At 38.8% G+C, this 23,314-nt stretch overlaps 1 protein-coding gene across 1 annotated transcript in view; it reads right to left on the bottom strand.

The window, feature by feature from the left end:
* Positions 1–4,409, bottom strand: part of LOC308662437 (transient receptor potential cation channel subfamily V member 6-like) — a 40,856-nt gene extending 36,447 nt beyond the window's left edge. The window contains exon 1 of the mRNA XM_081318245.1: positions 4,034–4,409. Within this exon, the coding sequence (XP_081174371.1) occupies positions 4,034–4,170 (137 nt within the window). The 5' untranslated portion in view covers positions 4,171–4,409. The remainder of the gene's footprint in view (positions 1–4,033) is intronic.
* Between the last annotated feature and the right edge of the window lie 18,905 nt (positions 4,410–23,314).

The raw sequence follows: 23,314 nt of genomic DNA on the forward strand, positions 1-23,314 counted from the left end.
GGGAACTACCAGAGGACTGGAAGAGAGCTGATGTAGTTCCCATCTTCAAAAAAGGGGGAAAAACAGATCCAGGAAACTACAGACCTATCAGCCTGACCTCAATACCTGGGAAGATTCTGGAAAAGATAATCAAACAACAAATCAGCGAACACCTTGATGCAAACAAAGTCATCACTAAAAGTCAACATGGGTTTGTCAAAAACAGATCATGCCAGACAAATCTTATTACATTCTTTGACCAAGTGACAAAACTAGTGGACCAGAGGAATGCTGTAGATATAATTTACTTGGACTTCAGTAAGGCATTTGATAAAGTAGATCACAACCTACTATTTGATAAGATAGAAAAATGTGGGTTAGATAGCATTACCACCAGATGGATTTGTAGCTGGCTGACAGGCCGTACTCAGTGTGTGGTCCTCAATGGAACCACATCTACATGGAAGGAAGTGTGTAGTGGGGTGCCCCAGGGCTCTGTTCTGGGCCCAGTGCTCTTCAATATCTTCATCAATGATTTGGATGAGGGGATAGATGGGGAACTCATCAAATTTGCAGACGACACCAAGCTGGCAGGAATAGCCAATACTCCAGAAGATAGGCTTAAGATACAGAAGGATCTGGACAGACTCGAACATTGGGCACTATCTAACAAAATGAAATTCAATGGTGAAAAAGTAAGGTTCTACATTTAGGCAGGAAAAATCAAATGCATAGGTATAGTATAGATGGTACCTTGCTCAATAGTAGTAACTGTGAGAGGGATCTCGGAGTCTTAGTAGACAATCACTTCAATATGAGCCAGCAGTGTGCTGCAGCTGCCAAAAAAGCCAACACAGGGCTAGGCTGCATTAACAGAGGGATAGAATCAAGATCAAGTGAAGTACTAATACCACTTTACAATGCTTTGGTAAGGCCACACATGGTATACTGCATCCAGTTTTGGTCACCACAATGTAAAAAAGATGTCGAGACTCTAGAAAGGGTACAGAGAAGAGCAACAAAGATGATTAGGGGGCTGGAGGCTAAAACATATAGGGAACAGTTGCTGGAATTGGGTATGTGTAGTTTAATGAAGAGAAGGGTGGGGGGGTGACATGATAGCAGTGTTCCAATATCTCAGGGGCTACCACAAAGAAGAGGGAGCCAAGCTATTCTCCAAAGCACCTGAAAGCAGGACAAGAAGCAACGGATGAAAACTAGTCAAGGAGAGAAGTAACCTAGAACTAAGGAGAAACTTCCTGACAGTTAGAACAATTAACCAGTGGAACAACCTGCCTCCAGAGGTGGTGAATGCTCCAACACTGGAGGTTTTTAAGAAGAGACTGGACAGCCATTTGCCTGAAATGGTATAAGGTTTCCTGCCTGAGCAGGGGGTTGGACTAGATGACCTCCAAGGTCCCTTCCAACTTTATTATTATTATTATTATTATTATTATTATTATTATTATTATTATTATTATTATTATTATTATTATTATTATTATTATTATACTCTATATAAAGAAATACAATTTGGAGTGCAGGAGTGGAAGTGCCAAATTAATAGTTGTCTAAAGTCTAGCATTTTGCAAATCCATTCTACTTTGTATGCAGTAGACCAGTTTTAAAGAACTCCAAGAATTTTATTATACAATGATATCCAGATTCTAAACATGAAATTGTTTTGAAGTATACTTGTGTAGAACAGCAACCAAAAATAATGGCCAGCAGTAATATGAATAGGATTTGGCAGAAACACACTGAGACACACACACAATACATGCAATATGTCTTTGAATATGATATAGTATTTCAGAGAGATTAACCTGTAAGCAAAGAAGACCTTCAGCATTGGATTCATGGCCCTTGATACTGCAACTTATGAATCAGGGTATTAAGAATATCCTTGCTTGCACTTCCCTAATTCAGTAATTAAATTCTGAATCTGCCTTAGGCAGCCAGTTAATCCTAACTGCATTGAAGCCAGGAATATAAACTTTGCAGTTCCTATGAAGTAATGAACTCCTTATTTATTACGTAACTGATTATTATGCCTAGACATTTTTACACCTGAAAAGAAATGCAAATTTAAATTTTCACTAATTACAAAATAGTCAATTCCAAAATAATGATTTTATAATCCATGGGAATTATTTCAAAAGCCAAACTGTAGCTAAAACATTACACTGTGCTAACTCTAGTATTTCAAATAGTTGTAAGCTTCCCTGACTTTCCCACCAGTTGTCCCCTTGCCTATATATTGAATTTATGACAGTTTTTTCAGCATGGCAATATTTACAATCTAATCAACATCATTCTATTCCAGCTACAGGATAAATGGAAATTTTCAGTGAAATAAATGCTTTAGATCAGGGGTCTTCAAGCTTGGCCACTTTAAGATTTGTGGACCTCAACTCTCAGAATTCTAGGAGTTGAAGTCCACAAGTCTTAAAGTGGCCAAGCCTGAGCATCCCTACTTTGGATGCTTTCTGTAAAATACTAACACTTCAGTAATACTTTGTATGAAAAAGCCCAGCAGCCTATGTACTCATAGATGACCACTCTGGTGCAATGGCCACCATATCTCTAAACAGATATATTGTGTCATATATTGCTTTTCTAAGCGCTTGAAGCAGCATTCCCCAAACTGTGTTTTTGAATTGTGTGAGAACATTCTTTTCTAATTCTCAACTGATGTTGGCCATGAAGGACCACTAAGTTTGGAATGGCTGAGGTAGATTTTTAATTGGTTTTATTCATATTGAAATTTCTGATGTGACTCTAAAGATACTTTCACAAGAAGTTTAAACCTGCATTTTATCTACTTTCTGAGGCGATTCCATCAAGTACAAACAATTTCATTCATATTTAATTCAAAATAGGATTTCCTCCATCCTCTGGTCTTGCCTTGCATTCGCAGTAATCAGTTGAGAAGGAAGTGAAAAACCATAATCACGCAAAATTCTTTTGCATAAATTAGTTTACTGAAGTTTGTGAACTATGCAAGACAAGCCCTACAAGAGATCTGTACCTGGGTTAGGGCTGCTTTTTAAAGTGTAAATAACATTCATGAAGTGCCTATGATACCCTTAAAAACATTACATGCAATAAATACTTTGAAATCCAGAACGTCTACCAATTCTGTATGGACAACCACTGGCATCACTATAAAGCTTTGACCATGAAGAAAGGGGTCACTCTGGTGATTACAAACTTGTTTTATAAAAATGTTGATAAACCAGTCCAGAGCTCATTTTTTATAAGCAACAGTAAGAAAGTCATCTAAGGCAACTGATCCGGGGTAACATTAAGCAGTTATTCAGTTCAGATTCTTTGATACTGTGACTGTAATCCAAGGCAACCCCAAAATAAGCATTATTAAGTTCAATGGGGCTTATTCCCAGATAGATGTGTATCAGACTGCTCCTAAAGTATTTGTACCATGAAAAGATTTCTGATGAAGCCCCAGCACATCACAAGGAGAAGGAAGACATCCTGCAAAATCAAGACTTGGAGAAAACTTCTTCCAGGTGGCAGAAATCCATGCTGTTGCAAACAATTCAACAAGACTCTTCATCATTTTCCTTGGTGCAAAAATGACCTAGCTTCAAGGATGCGACTATGCCCTCTTGTGCTAGAGCAACCGGGGCCTGAGAAGGACTTATCCAGATCGAAGAACAGAATCAGAATCAGAATCCTGGCTCGTACAGTTTGCAAAGAGAGGGGATGCGGTTTCTGAGCGCTCCCCTTTGGTTGTCTAAACTCTGGAGCAACAAAGAAACAAACCAGCCTACAAGGGGGGGGAAAGGAGGGTTTTTTGTTTGTTTGTTTTTGTTTTACCGCTTATCTCCTGCCCTAAGCTAGCTTTCCATCTGCAGGACGATAGCGCGATTGAATCTTCATCAGTAGTAGAAGAGGCGCGTGCGCGCCTGCAGGCATCGGATCCCGCAGCCTGAAGTAAACTATCCCGCCCAGCTGTTCATTTGCCGGCAAAGGACTGATTGCCGAGACGCAAAGGCCACCAGCAACAGCCCAATCCGAAACCCGCGTTTACCTTTTCAGATGCAGCAGGTGTATCTCGTCCCAGCACTGCCGCCCGCCCTTGGTTGGAACAAGGGGTCGTAAGCTGCGGCTCAGCCTCTTCCACACCGCGCCCAAGCGGCCGTTCGCACCTGGCACGGGCACCCCCATGGCTCTCCTCACGACCTCCCGGTTGGCAGCGCGCCTGCAGCAGCAGCAGCAGCAGCAGCAGCCGCCCCCCAGACAGACAGCTGGCGCCAAAGCGTCTTGCCTTGCCCACTCGCTCAGACGAATGGCGCTGTCCCGAGCTGCGAGGGCGACTTCCCCGGGGAGAAAAGAAAGGAGCGGCTTGCGCGCAAAAGAGCGGTTTTATCCCGTGCGCCGGGTCCCCTCGCCAGCCCTTCGCTCCTTTTTCCCTCTTGGCCCGAGCCACGCTCCTAGCAGCGATCCTGGCCGAGGGAAATATAGGGACAGGTGCCGGAGAAGGCGGGGCAAATCGTGACGCCCAGTTCCCCTCCCCCTCCTTCCCCAGAGTGGCCCTGGTCCGTTGGCTCCCGGGGATCGCAGATGGCAGAGGTGACCCGGCTGCCCCCTCGCAGGCCCTGGAGGACATCTAGTAACCGTAGCCACGAAGAACTTTCTCACTTATCACAGACTGCGGGGTTGACTTTCTCCAGCTGGGTTCCAGAGTTGGGGGGGGGGGGGGAGAGATTAGGCTGAACTGAGCTGTTAAAACCCCAAGGATTATCAAAGTTGTCTGCATATCTTTGGGCTATCGAGGTTTTTACAGTCCAGCTATAGATACCTGCTTGGGTGATTTTCAGCTATGGCATCTGACTCCTCCATGGGTCCAAATCTTTCTGGAAGAGAAATAGGGGAACAAGGGTGGCAAGGAAGAGAGAAAGACAACTTCTTGCAGGAAAGAGAAAGACAACTTGCAGGAAGAATCTATCTTGAGAAACGGGAGCCAAATTTCATATGCAACAGCAATCCCCATGGCTCCTTCCAAGAGCAACTACTACTTTGGACCAATAATATGCTTACACCCTTCTCCAGACCATTAGACCCCCCCAAAAAAATATCATCCGCTGTATGGACTGAATTTACACGTTTTTACAAAGTTGGAAGTTTCAGCAAAAAATAAAATAGGAAAGCACAAATGAACAACATAGATTCAGAAAAAGAAATACTTAAAGAAGCAAGTTCCAATCTTCTTTGCAGCAGTTAACACAATTAATACTGTTTCTGCCCTCCTGAATTACATAACATCCTTCAATCCCTTCTCAAAGGTGAAGGAGTCGGAGACAACACTGGCTGTTCTTTGTAGTTTTCCCGCTTTTGCCTAATTAATTGCTTCTTCACTAACTATTCCTCTTTTTCAAGTTTGCATTGTACAATCTTATTTTCTCCAGGTAGCTGAAGCAACAAAGAACAGCTCTGAGCCTCCATCATAACACAGTTTCCTATCTCTGTAATCTATGAATAGTAATAAACTGTTTGCTTTCTTGCAGTTAACTTGTTGAACCTGGCTCTAGGCTTCCTTAGAAATTTTAATTTATAATGTCTATGGTTAGAAATTTAGAAACTTGTAAATAAATAAAGTACATTGTACATGCTTGTGTGTCTTCAGGCTATGCCCATCTCCTGTGTACACTCTTAGTTGGTAAGTTGTGTGCAATTTATGATGGCTTGAAAGGCGAGCTCTAGATTGGTAATCTTAGCTTGCATAGAATACTGCTTGGGATAAACAAGAACTTTGAGTTTGTGGCGTAATAGTCAGGATTTGACCTGTATTATCAAGGGTGGTAATATAGGCTACACTGTCCCTGTCACTTTAGAAAACGTGCAAGATTTGATGATCAAAGCCACAATGAGTAGCAGAAGTTGGTATATGGGTCTATCTGATGATGACCATAGTATAGTGAAGACTGTGACCTGAAGTATAAGAAGCATAAATGATGACAAGCACAAATTAAATTAAACTGAAGAGGGGAAAAAAGGAAAAAGAGATAGGTTGAAGAGGAAAGGGAAGAATGTAATAGAATGGAAGAAAACTGGTCTGAATGCATAAACTGGATTTTTTAAATTAAATTTTTGCATCACTACCATCATATGATTGTTGGCAATATAATGAAAGAATAATCAGTAATCAATATAATCAATTAAAATTCAGCAAAACATTTAAAAGAAGTTAATACAAAACAATAATGGGATTTTTCAACGTTAAGCCCCCAAGAAAATTTTATCTTAATCTGGAATGCTAACAAGGTTGGGGCAAATTTGATTTACAGGAGAGACATTCCATAATGGAAGGGCCTTTAAAACTGAACTATTCGAGGCACAGTTCTTTGGGCTGTTCCTGAAAACTATTCAGGAAGTTCAGATAGTGTAAAATTTAATGGCTCATATTTTTACAGGTGAGAGTCATTTTATCAGTGTTACAATAATACTCCAGGTATTATGGGCAGATACTGTGTTGAGTATCAATTTGGTGAATATGGCTGATATAAACTAGGTCTGTATCTCCCCCTCCCTCCCTCCCTCCCCCCCCCCCTCTCTCTCTCTCTCTCTCTCTCTCTCTCTCTCATAGGCACACACATAAACAACTTTAGTCTTTCTTATTTCTTTTCTCTGTTTTGCACAATGTTCATACAATATGCCAAAAGGGGAATAGCATGATGGATACATGCACACATGCACACACAGATGTTTAGTATAACTTTTTATTACTTACTTTACTCCAAGGCTGAATCATTTTCTTTGGTTCGTACTTGTTTTCACATTCTATCTAAAATCATATTAAACAACACCTGAATCATAGGAAATATTATTTATTTCTGATGTAGTAAGTCCTTGCCTGCAAAAATTCTTGGAATGAAGACTTTTGGCATCATACAGCACTATCCGCATGTTGAATGCTACCCTATATTGAAAATCTCTTAGAAAAAGAAATGCAGAAATTAGTGGGTTAGGCTGCAACATTTTTTTCTCTGATTTGTTAGGGGTTTTGCTTTTAGAAATAGTTTGTTTTTGTTTTATTTTACATGTTGAAAAGAATTCAAGATTGCTATTTCCCAACTGCAAAGTTTGAAGTCATACAGCCTAGGCTTGTCTAACACTTCTAAGACCTGCCATTTCTTAGAACTGCATGTGTGGCTGGACTCCTGATCTCCTTCCAGCCTGATAGAACAATTCTTTATAATAGGCAGCTTTATTATATGGATGCTACAGCCATGGTTCAATGGAATTAAAATGACACTGGGACTATTGAATTTGCTTCTGAATAAATATGCCTAAACTATGCTATGAATTTGCCTGATTGTCTGTCATCTCATCTACTCTTGCAACCCAGCCCAGGTATGCAGAACAGCTTTTTCTGAGGCTATTACACCTGTATTTTCTCCAATCGCTCAGTTTTGCTCCTGAAATTTAGAGTGGAATATCCTCATAGTAAAGGGACGTGGTGGCTCAGTGGGTTAGGACACTGAGCTTGTCGATCAGAAGGTCGGCAGTTTGGCGGGTCGAATCCCGAGTGCCACGTAACAGAGTTGAGCGCCTGTTACTCGTCCCAGCTTCTGCCAACCTAGCAGTTTGAAAGCACGTAAAAAATGCAAGTAGAAAAATAGGGACCACTACGGTGTGAAGATAACAGCGTGCCATGCGCCTTTGGCATCTAGTCATGCCGGCCACATGACCACGGAGACGTCTTCGGACAAGCGCTGGCTCTTCGGCTTTGAAACGGAGATGAGCACCGGCCCCTAGAGTTGGAAACGACTAGCACGCGTGTGCGGGGGAACCTTTACCTTTACCTTTTATCCTCATAGTTGGGACCTACTCTGTTTTGTAAATCCTCTTATGATCTGTCTAAACACATTCATTATCTTACAGCTCAATTCACATGTATACCTATTCAGAGGTAGGATATTTAAGGTGCTGGATTAAACTGTTGGCAGAACACAAAACATCTTTGATCACAGGAATGGGGATTTCATTCATTCGTTCATGCACTCATTCTTAACCTATACCACCTCCACAAGTGATGGCTTTTGAAAGTTATTCCTATGCTATAAGACAAGGCTATGGATATATGGAAAAACATTCTAAAGGCATTTGTACAAAACTGAGAGGAACTCTCATTTGCCTGGTATATTCTAAAAAGTTAAACTATCATCCCCTTCATCCAATCAGCCAGAAACTGGCAATACTGGGAATTGTAGGTTATCATTCTTGGAACGATTGCTTTGAAAGGCACCTCTATTCATTCCCAAACTGATTTTAGGTAGGTTGGAAATAGATTTCTATATTACAAAAGGGCTGAAAGTAATACAATGAATGTATAAAAAGGCTGAGTTTTTCACATAGGAAATGCCAACGTGCTGGTGTAAACTGAGGAATATCTGACTTAACAACAGTTCTTGTGAGACAGACCTTGGAATTATAGTTCATTATAAACTAAATGTGAGTTCCCTATATGAGACCACTACAAAAAAAAAGGCAAATTTAGTTTTGGGTTGCATCAACCAATTTTTGCACCCAATATCACTTCCAGTTTTAGGCACCCCACTTTAGCTGTATTCAGGCAACATATACAGTATTCTGTATTTGTTTGTTTGTTTTTCTCATATTTATGTAGTATATATCGGAGGTGATGACCCTTTGAGAGTTGAATGCAACAAAATTTCATTTTAATGTATGCCAATTAGTGTACATTCAAAGAGACAATAAAGTTTTCTATTCTATTCTATTCTATTCTATTCTATTCTATTCTATTCTATTCTATTCTATTCTATTCTATTCTATTCTATTCTATTCTATTCTATTCTATTCTATTCTATTTTGTCTGGGAGAAGCCATGAAGGGGACTTCAAGGAGACAAAGTATATTGAAGGATCTGAATACATTTGGTCTTGAGATGAGAAGACTGGATGTTACATACTTAGAAGAATTCACACAGATGGAAAAGACTTAGAAGAATTCACACAGATGGAAAAGATATTTAAGGTGCTGGATTAAACTGTTGGCAGAACACAAAACATCTTTGATCACAGGAATGGGGATTTCATTCATTCGTTCATGCACTCATTCTTAACCTATACCACCTCCACAAGTGAGACAAAGTATATTGAAGTATATTCAAGGAGACAAAGTATATTGAAGGATCTGAATACATTTGGTCTTGAGATGAGAAGACTGGATGTTACATACTTAGAAGAATTCACACAGATGGAAAAGACTTAGAAGAATTCACACAGATGGAAAAGATATTTAAGGTGCTGGATTAAACTGTTGGCAGAACACAAAACATCTTTGATCACAGGAATGGGGATTTCATTCATTCGTTCATGCACTCATTCTTAACCTATACCACCTCCACAAGTGATGGCTTTTGAAAGTTATTCCTATGCTATAAGACAAGGCTATGGATATATGGAAAAACATTCTAAAGGCATTTGTACAAAACTGAGAGGAACTCTCATTTGCCTGGTATATTCTAAAAAGTTAAACTATCATCCCCTTCATCCAATCAGCCAGAAACTGGCAATACTGGGAATTGTAGGTTATCATTCTTGGAACGATTGCTTTGAAAGGCACCTCTATTCATTCCCAAACTGATTTTAGGTAGGTTGGAAATAGATTTCTATATTACAAAAGGGCTGAAAGTAATACAATGAATGTATAAAAAGGCTGAGTTTTTCACATAGGAAATGCCAACGTGCTGGTGTAAACTGAGGAATATCTGACTTAACAACAGTTCTTGTGAGACAGACCTTGGAATTATAGTTCATTATAAACTAAATGTGAGTTCCCTATATGAGACCACTACAAAAAAAAAGGCAAATTTAGTTTTGGGTTGCATCAACCAATTTTTGCACCCAATATCACTTCCAGTTTTAGGCACCCCACTTTAGCTGTATTCAGGCAACATATACAGTATTCTGTATTTGTTTGTTTGTTTTTCTCATATTTATGTAGTATATATCGGAGGTGATGACCCTTTGAGAGTTGAATGCAACAAAATTTCATTTTAATGTATGCCAATTAGTGTACATTCAAAGAGACAATAAAGTTTTCTATTCTATTCTATTCTATTCTATTCTATTCTATTCTATTCTATTCTATTCTATTCTATTCTATTCTATTCTATTCTATTCTATTCTATTCTATTCTATTTTGTCTGGGAGAAGCCATGAAGGGGACTTCAAGGAGACAAAGTATATTGAAGGATCTGAATACATTTGGTCTTGAGATGAGAAGACTGGATGTTACATACTTAGAAGAATTCACACAGATGGAAAAGACTTCTTTCTCAGATGGCAGAACACAAAATAATAAAGTTATATGAAGCCAAATTCTGAATGAATATTATGATCAAACATCCTCAAAGTAAGAGAAAGTGTGATTACCACAAGACTTAGAGAGGCTCCATTTATTGGATATGTAGAAGCAAACATTAGACAGTTGTGTGTTGGGATGTTTTGACCTGAATTTCTGCAGAGAACACCATGGTCATTCCAGCTGTGATCTATGGATGTGAAGCATGTCACTTACAGAAATCGGTGCAGAAAATCTTTGTGTCATGCAGCATGCAGTGGGAAAACGAACACTAAAGATCTCGCTCAGCTATCAAACCAGAAATTTAACAACAGTCTAACTTCAAAGATGTCATAAAAATAGGATTAAAACAGAAATATAAATTGCCAGGGCGCGTTATGTTTACCTGTCAATAAGTGGACACAAAAAGTGACAGGGTGGTGGTCTTTCTACAAGATGGAGAGATAGGCTATGAAAAGATTTTGGTTTCAGAAGAATCACTAGAGCAAAATACCAAATGAAATATAAATATAAATTAAAAGAGCCAGTTTGGTCTAGTTTGGTCTACTGGTTCAGACTAGAAAGTGGGAAAACATAAGTTCAAATCCCATCTTAGCCATGAAAGAGGGTGTGTTGGATATGTTCACTGGCTTGAGTTATTTGTAAAAATAATAAAGGCTGGATATTAAATACATATATGCATACAGACAGACAGACAGACAGACAGACAGACATTATATGTTAATGTTAGTGGTCTTTTTAACTTTTTGATTCCAAGCACAGCATTAAACATCATTGATATAGCTGTGCTGTAGGGCCAGCAAAGAAGAATGTGGGTGCTGATTCTGACAAAAATAAATCCCTGTACCTATTGATCATAGAGGAGAGAAAGAGTCTTAAGACAACACTGGTTTAAAGGTAGATAAGTTCATGAAACATTCATTGTTAAATCTGCCTTATAAATACCTGAGGCAGATAGGTGAGTAGATAAATTCCTGCACTGTAAGCTTGCAGTCCTCACCCTCCCAGTTGGGCTTTCTGGCTCCAAGAACATAAGCTGTATATTCTTGCTGTCTTTGGGGGGCATTGTCAGATCTTTGATCTGAACAATCACAAGTTATCCAATGTGTAAATGCTACACCTACAATTTAAATAGTGAAACTATAGGGTGAGAGACCTTTATTGACCATTAATTGATTTAAAACAATGAATGCTGGTCAAAATATTTTGAGGAATATGGAAGAAAGAGATGCCATGTAGAAAGGGAATTTCCACTAAGATTGTACTAACTATGAGATTCAGGCATTTCAGAAAATAGTCTCATTTTGAACACAGATTCCCCACCCTCTTTCTTTAGGAAATGCTTCATATCTCATAACCTTTTATACAGAAGTCCATTGACAAAGGTTCTTGGCATTGCCAACCTCTTCCTCTCTCCCTGACTAGACTGGATTTCTGCATGTTCAGTTAATTTTTTAACCCAATCTTCTACTGCAGGTATTCATTGTTTTTCTATTTATTTATATTCCACCTTTACTATTTTTAGAAATAACCCAAGATGGTAAACGTATCCCAACTGGCTTTCATGGTTAGGTTGGGACTTGAATTCACAATCTCCAACTTTCTAGCCTGGTGCCTTAACCACTAGAGTGAATTTGCTCTACTCTACAATAATGTTGCTGTTGGTGGGGTTAGTTTAATCAAGTACGTGATGGGATTACTTTGGGATTCTACTCAGCCCTCTGGAGATTAATTCACTGGATCAATTGCCTTCCATTGATATAAACCAGTATTTTCATATCCTCCACTCAAGTACTCAGTTAAGCAACTTGAGGGAACAGGCCAAAGCAGAACAGTGTTTATTGCATTTACCGGAGAACAGATTTTGTTTTTCTCACATACCGGTAATTTCCTATGAATCAAGAGGATCATTTTATATTCCCTGATAAGAGCAGAAGATGCTGTTGATAAATAAAGAATGAGCAAGAGATAGAAATAGTTCTTGGTTTGGCAGCTGCAAAGTTTGGGTCTCTTGGAAAATTAGAAGCTAAATCATGGGTCTTCAAACTCGGCCCTTTTATGACTCATGGACTTCAACTCCCAGAATTTCTCAGCCAGGCATGCTGGCTGAGGAATTCTGGGAGTTGAAGTCCATGAGTCATAAAAGGGCCGAGTTTGAAGACCCCTGAGCTAAGTTGTTGCTAATAATGGTCAACTTGCCAAGTGAATTTAACCCGTTTTGAAGGACCTAAGTATTCTCTCTCTCTCTCTCTCTCTCTCTCTCTCTCTCTCTCTCTCTCTCTCTCTCTCTCTCTCTCTCTCTCTCTCTCTCTCTCTCTCTCTCTCTCTCTCTCTCTCTCTCCCCTTTTCTTTGCTTTCTACTTAGGTCTGCTCGTGCCTCATTTTTTCCCTTTATTTTTTTCTTTTCCAGTCAACATTCCATTTCCCTGTCTCATCTTCAGCCTTTTCTTTTCTGCTGCTTTTGTTGGAACAGAGGACAAAAATGTACAAGAGTACCTTACTGTACTTCTGTATAAGAATAAGAATCGTTAGTATTATGTGGCTGGAGGATCAAATAATTATTGACTGAACCTTATTTTACAGCCAATTAGAGTGGTTTCACCTAAAACTGGAAATTCTGGGTAGTCAAAGTGCAGAAAATCTTTGCCTATTTACAAAATTATTATTATATACACAATGATGTGAAAACACCAGTTCTTTAACTGACATTGGCTTCATCTCCATTGTGTTATTCCCAAGAACCTAGGATGCCATAATATATCGGCACAGTATATGTGCAGATCCTAGCCCGGTGGCCTTTTGTAACTGACAGATATAAAGTTTGTCAGTGCACAGATTTTCTAAGTGACATTTTTTGGTATGGCATCCAGTGTGCTGATGGAACCACCTACAGCTGGTTCATGCCATAACCTTATAGCTTCAGTGTTCAGATCTTGATGCTTTGTGATCTTCACCAATTCTGTGTCATCTCTAGTCTACTATCTCTTGCCACATCAATTATACACACTTTCTTCTTTTCAACCATGGTTAAATTTGATGTATTACAAGCCAAGATTTTAGCAGTTTGTATTTAGAAATCCCACAATATTTTAACATGCTTATTCTCAAATACTTTTTCAACTATACTGTATGTTCCTACCGATTTTTTACTACTGACACATCGTTTTTATGGATGTTCCAGTGAATCATTTTGGTCAATATGTTATACTGTTGTTTATAATCAGTTTGTGCAATCTTCTTGCATAAACTGAGTATAAGATCTATAATTTCCATTTTCCCCTGGATCTTTTGTAGAAATTGATCATGTAATGCTTACTATTATTATGATTTGTTGCACAGTCAGCCAGATGTTTAGACTGGATTTGGCATTTTTATCCACCTATCAAGTCCTTTCCAAGGACCTAGGATAGGCACATGTTATTTGATAGTGTTAAAGGTCTTGTCGCAGGGTGTAAACTGTTCCAAGCACTGTTGCCTTTTGCAATTGACTGATGATGATTTTCTCAATGCCAGTGGTGTTCAAGTGATTGCACCCAAGGCACCTGTTGCTATATTTGGCACTATATTTGCTTTCTTTTGTCACAGTTGTTCTATTTCTATTTGCATGTTTTGTATTTTGTGATTTTCCCTAATTTTTTTCTTCTTTTTATTGTAGATTGGTTAAATTTGAGATTACACTTTTTTTGAAATAAATAAGAGAATGTAAGATGCCTTGCAGGCCTTCTTTTAATAGTTTTAAATTGCAAGGAGATGATAAGACAATCAGAATCAAGTAGGGGGTTGGACTAGAAAGCCTCCCAGGTCCCTTTCAACTCTGTTATTCTGTTAAAAACCCACTCAGCAAAAATTGAACTATAAGCGTATGCTTAGAGTACATGTGTTTCATTTAGGGGAGACTGAAGGAAAATTCCTATATAATGATAGGTCATGTACATTTGAAGTACAATATTATGCTGAAAATTCTTTGCCTGAGGACTTATAGATTATGGGTAAGCCTTGCTCTATTGCACTTTCTTGCTATAATAGTACAGCAGAGATGGTTCAGCCATTCCTAATATGCAGCTATTAACATTATTATATGTTATGTGTAATTTAATCATTGCCAGTATGCGACTCTGCATTATTATGAGACTTTGTTTAAACTTTGTATAAACTTTGTTTATACTGTCTCATCCTGTCTTCATCCATAGCACACACTCTGTCAAGTTAGAAATGTATAGCTGCAATAAAACAAGACATTTGCAATTGGGCCTAAAGCAGTGTTTGGTTCTTGAGCTCAGTCTTTCCTTAAGCTCCTTACAAAGACCATCCACATAATCAATGAGGCTTCACTGCCCACCACTTTACAAACATGATCATTTGCTGTGAAATGCATATTATGTTGCAAGATTAAAACAAAAACAGAAAATGTAGCAATGTAGTGACCCTGGGCTGTGCGGATTAAGCTTTGAGCATGTCAGTCCTAAGGTAGATTTTAGAATTCTTTTGTCATTTGTACTTCAAACATCATGAATTCCTCTGATGCAGGGGTGTCAAACTCGCAACATCTCGTGATGTGTTGCGATGTATTGCAACTTTTTCTCCATTGCCAGCAATGAGGTGGGCATGGTTTTGGCATGACGCATCTGGCTGGCGGGCTGGCAGTTTGACACCCCTGCTCTAATGGATAGCAAGAGCCATAAGTATATGTTTCACAGAAGTCTTTCGTGTTTCCTATTTTGGATGGATTAATAAATACTATGCCCTTTATAAACTATGAATTCAGTTTAACGAAGTTTTTGCTGTGTTTCTGAAATATGTTTTGGTTTTGTTTTATTTTGGGGAAATATTATGAGAAACTGCATTAGCCATTTCAATGATCAAAATTGACAATCCATTTGTCATATTCTTTAATTATTATTTGTTCTGACATTTCTCCTGTTTACCTGATCTTTGGTATTCTGCAATTCTGTTAAGTCATTTGTCTGAGAAGGGCAGATAGGAAGAAAAGACTTATTAGATCACACTTTTGGTCCAAAATTGGCCTTAGGGACGATTTCGTATTTATTCAAAATGAAGACAAATACTGTATTCCATAAGCATTTTGTGGTAAGAAACTACAGAGGAGAATCAGTGCTGCTAAATATTTTTATCTTTGATCCTTCCATCAATCCTTGTAATTGAGTTTAGATGAAAACTTTTTATAGGGTTGATAAATTATAGCAATAGCATTTAGACTCATATCTGTCCCTTAGTACAGCACTCTCTGGATGGTTTATAAGATCAGCATTATTTGCTTATTGCTTCCAACAATTTGGGTCCTTATTTTGCCAATTTCAGAAAGATATAAGGCTGAGTCAACCTTGAGCCCCGGCAGGATTGAACTCCAGGTTATGGGCAAAATTTGCCTGTAATACTGATTCTAACCACTGCACCACCAGGGCTCCTTATGTGACATCAAGATAGCGTTTATTTGTAGTGACCACCTGGATACATTTTCTCCAGAAGGATCCTTCCCAATTTTCAAGGGTCCTTCCAATGCACCCATCACCACTACAATTGAGCCTATCCACTTTGTTCTGGGTCATCTACCTATCCTTCCTTGCATCTTTCCCAGCAATTTTTAGAGTTAGGATTTAAAATCTCAAACAGTAAAAGACATATTCTATAACTAAGAATGGGCCCCTTTTTAAAAAAGATGACTACTTTATCATTCCAGAAGAATGAAGACAGATGAGATAAATTTTTACGTGGCCAGATACGTTACATAACAAAGGATAGTCCTTTATTACAAAGGCTGTCAAGAGACGGTGGTGTTGTGATTCAGGGTCAGCCTGTGGGTTCGGGAGTTGGGTCGGACGACTCAGAGGAGGAGGAGGAGGGGGGTGTTGAAGAGCTTGCTGAGGGGATTGGACAGCTTGATGAGAGCCCCCAGCCAGGCCCCTCTCATCTGGTCACGACACAGACCCAGCTGTGTGAGCCTGACAGCGTGGATGAAGATGACCCACAGCTGGCCCTGTTCAAGGACGCCCGACGCAGGAGGCAGTCATTCAGGAGTAAACAGAGGAAGGCAATGGGGCACCTCGGAAGGAGGCAGAGAGAGGCCACGCCCTGAACTGTATTTAAGGGAAATGTGTAGGAGGGCTGGTTTGCTGAAGGCAACCGCTTGGATAGTTCCTGTTTCTTAGCTCCTGTTTCATGGTTGGTGTCTTGTCTTGCTCTGTTTTATGTGAATAAATTTGGCAGGCTTTATTCCAGCCTCTTGCCATTTGTAAAGGGGTTGTCCCTGCTTTTGCTGCAGGGCCGGTAGCAAGCTGGTACAGAACAGGTGGTGCATTTTCCATCTCCTCTGTCTCCTTTGATGATGTGCTTGTACCAAAAATATTCTTTTAGAAATGATTACAATATTTAACCTTGAAATTAAAATGATTGCATCTATCAATTCTTGCACTATTTATAAACAGTTCAGTAAGGAAAAATAGTTGAAAAACAGTGAATCTCAAAACCTGAGGGTTAAGCTGTATTTAACAAAACTTATTTAAAATTAAATAATGCATTAAATAATCTCAGTATTATTGCAAAGCAAAAACAGATGCATTCAAGTCTAAAATTTGCAGGGCTATTACATTTTTCTATCAAAAATCTCTGATGCTATGTATTCTAAGGTGAGACAGGCAGTCCTCGAATTACAACAGTTCATTTCGTGACCATTTGAAGTTACAATGGCACTGAAAAAGTGACTTACGACTATATTTCACACTTATGACCATTGCAGCATGCCCATGGTCATGTGATCTAAATTTAGATGCTTGGCAAATGGGTCGAATTTATGACAGTTGCAGCGTTCTGAGTTCATGTGATCACCTTTTGCAACCTTCTGACAAGCAAAGTCAATGGGGAAGCCAGATTCACTTAATAACTGTGTTACTAAGTTAACTGCAGTGATTCACTTAACACCTGTGGCAAGAATGGGGCAAAACTCACTTAACTGTCTAACATAGTAACTGAATTTTTGGGCTCAATTATGGCCGTAAGTCAAGGACTGTCTGTATTTGTGCAGTATAGCTATGAAGGCAAATCACAAGAAGTACTGGAAGACTGCTATCGTGTCTCCCCTGAGCCTTCTCTTTATTAGGCTGGAATAGGTATGTTTAGCTGAGAAGGCTCAGAGGAGACATGGTAACAGTCTTCCAGTACTTGAAGGGCAATCAGAGGGAAGAGGACAAGAAGCAATGGGTGGAAGCTTGTTAGAGGAACTAAGGAGGAATTTCCTGACAGTAAGAATAATTAATCAGTGGAAACTTCCAGAGTTGTGGTTGCTCAATTGTTGGAGGTTTTCAAGCTTAGACAATCATTTGTCTGGGATGGTATAAGGCAGGGGATGGATCAGCTAACAAAACATGGATAAGCTAACAAACCATGTGTCTCTTAGATTCGTGCTTTAAACAAACTTTATATTCAGTTCTTCCCTTGCCTAGAAAATACTTGGATAAGTCCATCTAACAACAGTATGCCAAGTCAATATATATTGGCAGCAAATCTACAATTAAGAGAGCACATAATTGTATTAGAGATGCTAGAAATTCAAACTAGGGCTTCCTGCAGCCAAACCTTGCCCTCTAACACCCATTTAGGACCATTTATGAACTTTCCGGAAGGGACGCGGTGGCTCAGTGGGTTAGGACACTGAGCTTGTCGATCAGAAGGTCGGCAGTTTGGCGGGTCGAATCCCGAGTGCCGTGTAACAGAGTGAGCGCCTGTTACTCGTCCCAGCTTCTGCCCACCTAGCAGTTCGAAAGCACGTAAAAATGCAAGTAGAAAAATAGGGACCACTACGGTGGGAAGGTAACAGCGTTCCGTGTGCCTTTGGCGTCTAGTCATGCCGGCCACATGACCACGGAGACGTCCTTGGACAAACGCTGGCTCTTCGGCTATGAAACGGAGATGAGCACCGGCCCCTAGAGTCGGAAACGACTAGCACGCATGTGCGGGGGAACCTTTACCTTTACCTTTACCTTATGAACTTTCCACAAAGGCAAGTAGACCCTACTACCCATTGTTCATTTATTAAGAGATCTCTAGAATCAAGAGATTATAAAAGAAAATGATAACACCAAGAACCATCCATTAAGTCAGCAAAGCAAGACTGAATGTTGACAGGGTAAGTAAGCTATATACGGTACAGCTTTTTTACTACATATTATTACATTCAGTCCATCAGTGTTCCTGGTCATGTACAGGATTCTATGTCATTTAAGAAAACAAAAGTATAATCTGATAATTTAAACTGAGAAAATTAGGAATGTAAAGCCAACGAACAAGGTCCTTTTCTCTTAAATGTTTTGATATTATGCTCAGATATGATACCAAGGCTTAACATTGACTCCTTCCAGTCTTTCTTTGTTCTCCTGAGTCTAATAATTTCACTGAGCTCATATAGGAACAAATGCATGCAGGGAGAATTCAAAATTACTTTCCAAAGAGCAAAGCAAAACATTAATGAGAAATTTAAAGTAACAGGTTTTTAAGCTGTTGAATGGAAGATACATGAATGAGTAAATTTCTTATGGCATTTTGTATGAAATAGATATACAGTAGGAGATTAGTGAAATATATGAGTATTCTTATGCATCACTTTCTTAAATAGCTCATGGTCTGGTTTTTGATAGCAAATGAAAACTATCTCTAGATATTTACAGGTAAGGAATAATCTATATTTCCATTGTCCAAAAATTTATTTCAGCAAATGTCTGACATTCTTTAGAATTACTTCTAAAAGACAGACTGACATAATTACAATGTTGAGATACTCTATTTCCAGTTCATCTTTCTGCTGATTATATTTGTACACATTTAATTGCATTATATCCTCATCCTATTTTTTTAGCAATGTACAAATACCTATCCTACATTTTCCTAAAATTCCTATAAACAACAACATTATTCCAGCAGTAGATAATTTAAAGTAATTGATTTGTCCATTTCAAAATGCAAAAATAACAGCATGAGGTTTAGGTTATAAAGCACCAAAGAAGTAATTTCCTGCAAAGACCATAATAGTTATAGAAATGGAGCATGCAAAATTGAAGCCAGAGCCTGGGGCATCCAAATATACTGAACTGACATCCCAGGAATGTCACACAACATGCTATTATCTGTCTTCCCTTCAAAAATGTGTTATCTTGAAAAGACCAATTGGTGCACTAGATGGGTCCACTGGGGTTATTTGTCCACCAGCAAAAACTCAACTACCTCTGAAAGAGGAGATGGAATCAAGGAACACATTGTGTCAGCTGTTTAAATTTAAAATGAGTTTGCGAAGGAAGTAGTTTTTTGTTGCCTTCCAAAAATGTTAGAACTATGTTCCTCACCAGATGGCTATCAAATTGGGACATCTGGAGGGCACCTCCCAATAGCTGAAGGACACCAGCTTGAAGGAGGCTGATTTATAAGTGAATTTCTTCATGCTTTTGAAAAACAACAACACACAACTACCAGAGTATAATTTGTTCACTAAACTTCAGAGCAAGAATACTGGGAGTCTAATACAACCCCCTGCACAAGCAGGAAGACCCTATACTATTCTGGACAAATGGCTGCCCAATCTCTTTTTAAAAATGGGGGGGGATTGTTTTTTATTTTTTTATTTTTATTTATTTTCTATTTTTACTGTTTGTAAGCTGCCTAGAGTTGCTGTGAATGAGTAGATGGCTATATAAATTTTCTAAAATAAATAAATAAAAACTTACAGTTTCAATTTGGGCATTATACAATAAACTCCCATAGTTTGATGCTGACTACATTTTTTATGATCTCCAATCCACACTGGAACAATCATCTCACACTAGTAAGGGATGAAGCGAACAGATTGGGCTATGTTGACTCAGACCTTGATTATACAATAATAGGATGGAGGGAGGGAGGGATATGTTGATTCCAGCCACATAGATAGACTTTCTGTAAGATGATCTGACATCAACCTGGCCATTTAGTTCTTCTCATGAACACTGTAACCAAGTCCATTTATCACATCGTGGATCCTCTTCTTCTCTTTCTTTCCACCTTTCTCAGCATTACTGGCCTCAAGAAAGCTGGGTCTTCACATAACATGTCTCCAAAATATGATACTTTGGGCTTAGTCATGCATGCCTCAAGTAAGAGCACTAGATTATTTTGTTTTTTGATCCATTTACTTGTTTTGATAGCTATACATAATATACAGAAGAATCTTCTCCAACACTATAGTTTGAAGATACTAATATTCTTCCTATCCTGCTTTTTCAAAGTTCAGCTTCTGCATCCACAGTATGTCAGGAAAATAATTACCTATATAATTCTGATTTTGCAGGTATAGACATATAATCACCTATGAATGTATTTTCCAAAGGCTTTTATTACTACTCTTTCAGATGCTAGTCTGCAGTGTATTTCTTAACTGCCAGTTCCTAGCCCTTTTCTTTTCCTCCGTTCAATCCTGTATGATTCTCAGAGCAACAGATAAGAACCTGCAGCTTTCTGTGCAAGGTTTTTCAGAACTTATTTGCCATTCCCTCCTTCCTAGGGGTGAGAGAGAGGGTCTGGCCCAAGATCACCCAGTTGGCTTCGTGTCTAAGACAGGACTAGAAACCACAGGTCTCCCAGTTTCTAGCCTTGATGCCAAACTGGCTCTCAGTTAGTACTGATAATCATAAAAGCAAAAGTTATCCACTACCTTATTGTCAATTCAAAGGCTGGTTATTAGATTCACTGTCATTAGTTTGGTCCTTTATATTTACTTGTAGTTGTTCATTGACTTTGATTACTAGACTTTGCAAATTGTTTACAGATATCAAAACAATGTCAACGGCATAGCATGGGTTTTTATGCTTCTTCCTCCATTTTAAAATACATCTATCTTCTTCCAATCAGTTTCCTTCAATATAAGAATAATTCAACATACAGTTGAATGAATGAGAGAGCAGACAACCTTGTCTCACTCCATGGCCATGTTCCACCCAGCCTGTGGTATCCTGTCTTGTGTATCGGCTTCACAAGTGATCAATGAGATGTTCGGGAGGTTCCATTTTCCTAAGCACATTCAAAGCCCTTTCTGCAGTCAATGAAGCACGTAATGACTTCTTTGGTTTCTCAATTATCTAGTGTCCATCAGCACTAATATATCTTGTTCCTCTGCTTTTTAAAAAAAAAATACCTTAAATATCTCACATCCCCACTTTCTTTGTGGATTCTAACCTCCATTGGATGATTCTAATCAATATTTTGCCAGCATGTAATATTAAGGCCATTGTGCAATAATTTGAATGCTCTTAAGTCTTCTTTCTTTGGTTGATATATTGTATTTTGACAGCCACTGTTTCGTTTCCCACACTTTCTGGCATACTTTGATTAAAGTCTCACTGATTCTTCTTTTGCTAGCCATGTTTCTATAGATACTCCATTAATTCCTGCACCATGTAATAATGACGAGTGCTAATTAAATAGCACATCGATTCAAAGTTAAAAATCTTCTTCCCAGATTTTTTTTTGAAACCTTTCTTTTTTTCCCCATTGCTATTTTCATTTTCAGTCTCATAATACTGCCTCTTGTTCTTCTCTGTTTCTTCTCTGAAATTCTTCATTAGTTCTTTCTTAGGATCTTTGTCTTCCTTGATTTTAATTAATAAGCACAGAAATATCATGCAGGTAGTCCTTGACTCACAACAATTCATTTAGTTACCATTCAAAGTTACAGCATCACGGAATAAAATGAATTTTGACCATTTTTCACACTTATGACCATTGCAGCATCTCCATGGTCACGTGATCAAAACTGGGATGCTCAACAACTGGCATATATTTATGATGGTGGAAGTGTCCCGGGGGTCATGTGATCCCCTTTTGTGACCGACTGACAAGCAAAGACAATGAGGAAGTACATTCACTTAACAACCCTGTTACTAACTTAACAACTGCAGTGATTCACTTAACAACTGTGGCAGGAAAGGCTCAGAAAACTCACTTAACAGCTATTTCACTTAGCAACAGAAATTTGGGGCTCAGTTGTGGTTGTAAGTTGAGGAGTACCTGTAATTCTGTGAAGAAAAAAGTGTTACTCTTTTGTGCTGAATGACTGAAAATGGCAGAGGGTTTCTTGGAAGCCATATTAACTTGGAGTCAATTCCCAGAATTCCCCAGCCAGCATTGATGTCCATACATCTTAAAGTTGTGAGGTCGAGAAACACTAGATTCATTTAGTATACTAAACAGTTGTGGAACAAGTACCAGAAGTGGGAAGAGAAGAAAAAAAATCTTATCTTACCATCATTCCTGTTTTATCAGGTTTTTTTCTGGCACTGGACTTATGTTCTTCCTTGGCAGTAATAGGTGGTGGGAGCGGGGAACTTTACTTGCTAATTTCTATGTATTTTTCTGGGAACTGAGTTTGTCTGTCTGTCTGCCTGTCTGTCTCTATCTATTCACAGTATCTGCTACTTCTAATTAATGCCTGTAATTCTAACCTACATATCAGCTATGAGCTCCACATATCAAACGTGGGGGAAATATTGTAGACTTTCGTCTCTGCATTCTCCTCAAGCTACTGGCATCAGGTTTGATTCTAACTAAGTACATGAAGATGTAATGTTGTTTTCTTGGCCATATGGAAGCCTATCTTGTGAGCTTCTTTTTCAGCTGCCCTGCCTAGTTTATAGGAATGTCTTGATTTCCTCTCCAACTCACAAGTAGCTCCGACTCTGTTTATCTTTTTGAGTTCATCAAGGCTATCGAGGTGATGCTGCTATTTTATGGCTGCTTTCTTGTTACAGTTTTCTCCCGTGCATGTAAAGTTTTGCTAGTTGCCTCTAACAGAAGTGTCCCTACTTGACCCTGCTTTGTTATGGGAGCAAATCACAGCCTTAGGGAGTGACTGGAAAATGCAATAATATCATGTACCACTGTTCTATTATGCCTAGCCATCTACTATTTCAATGCATCTTGCTAAGTACTGCTGCCCTCTAGTGTAATA

This window comes from Vipera berus (assembly GCF_964194415.1).
Source record: "Vipera berus genome assembly, chromosome: 2".
Lineage (NCBI taxonomy): Eukaryota > Metazoa > Chordata > Lepidosauria > Squamata > Viperidae > Vipera > Vipera berus.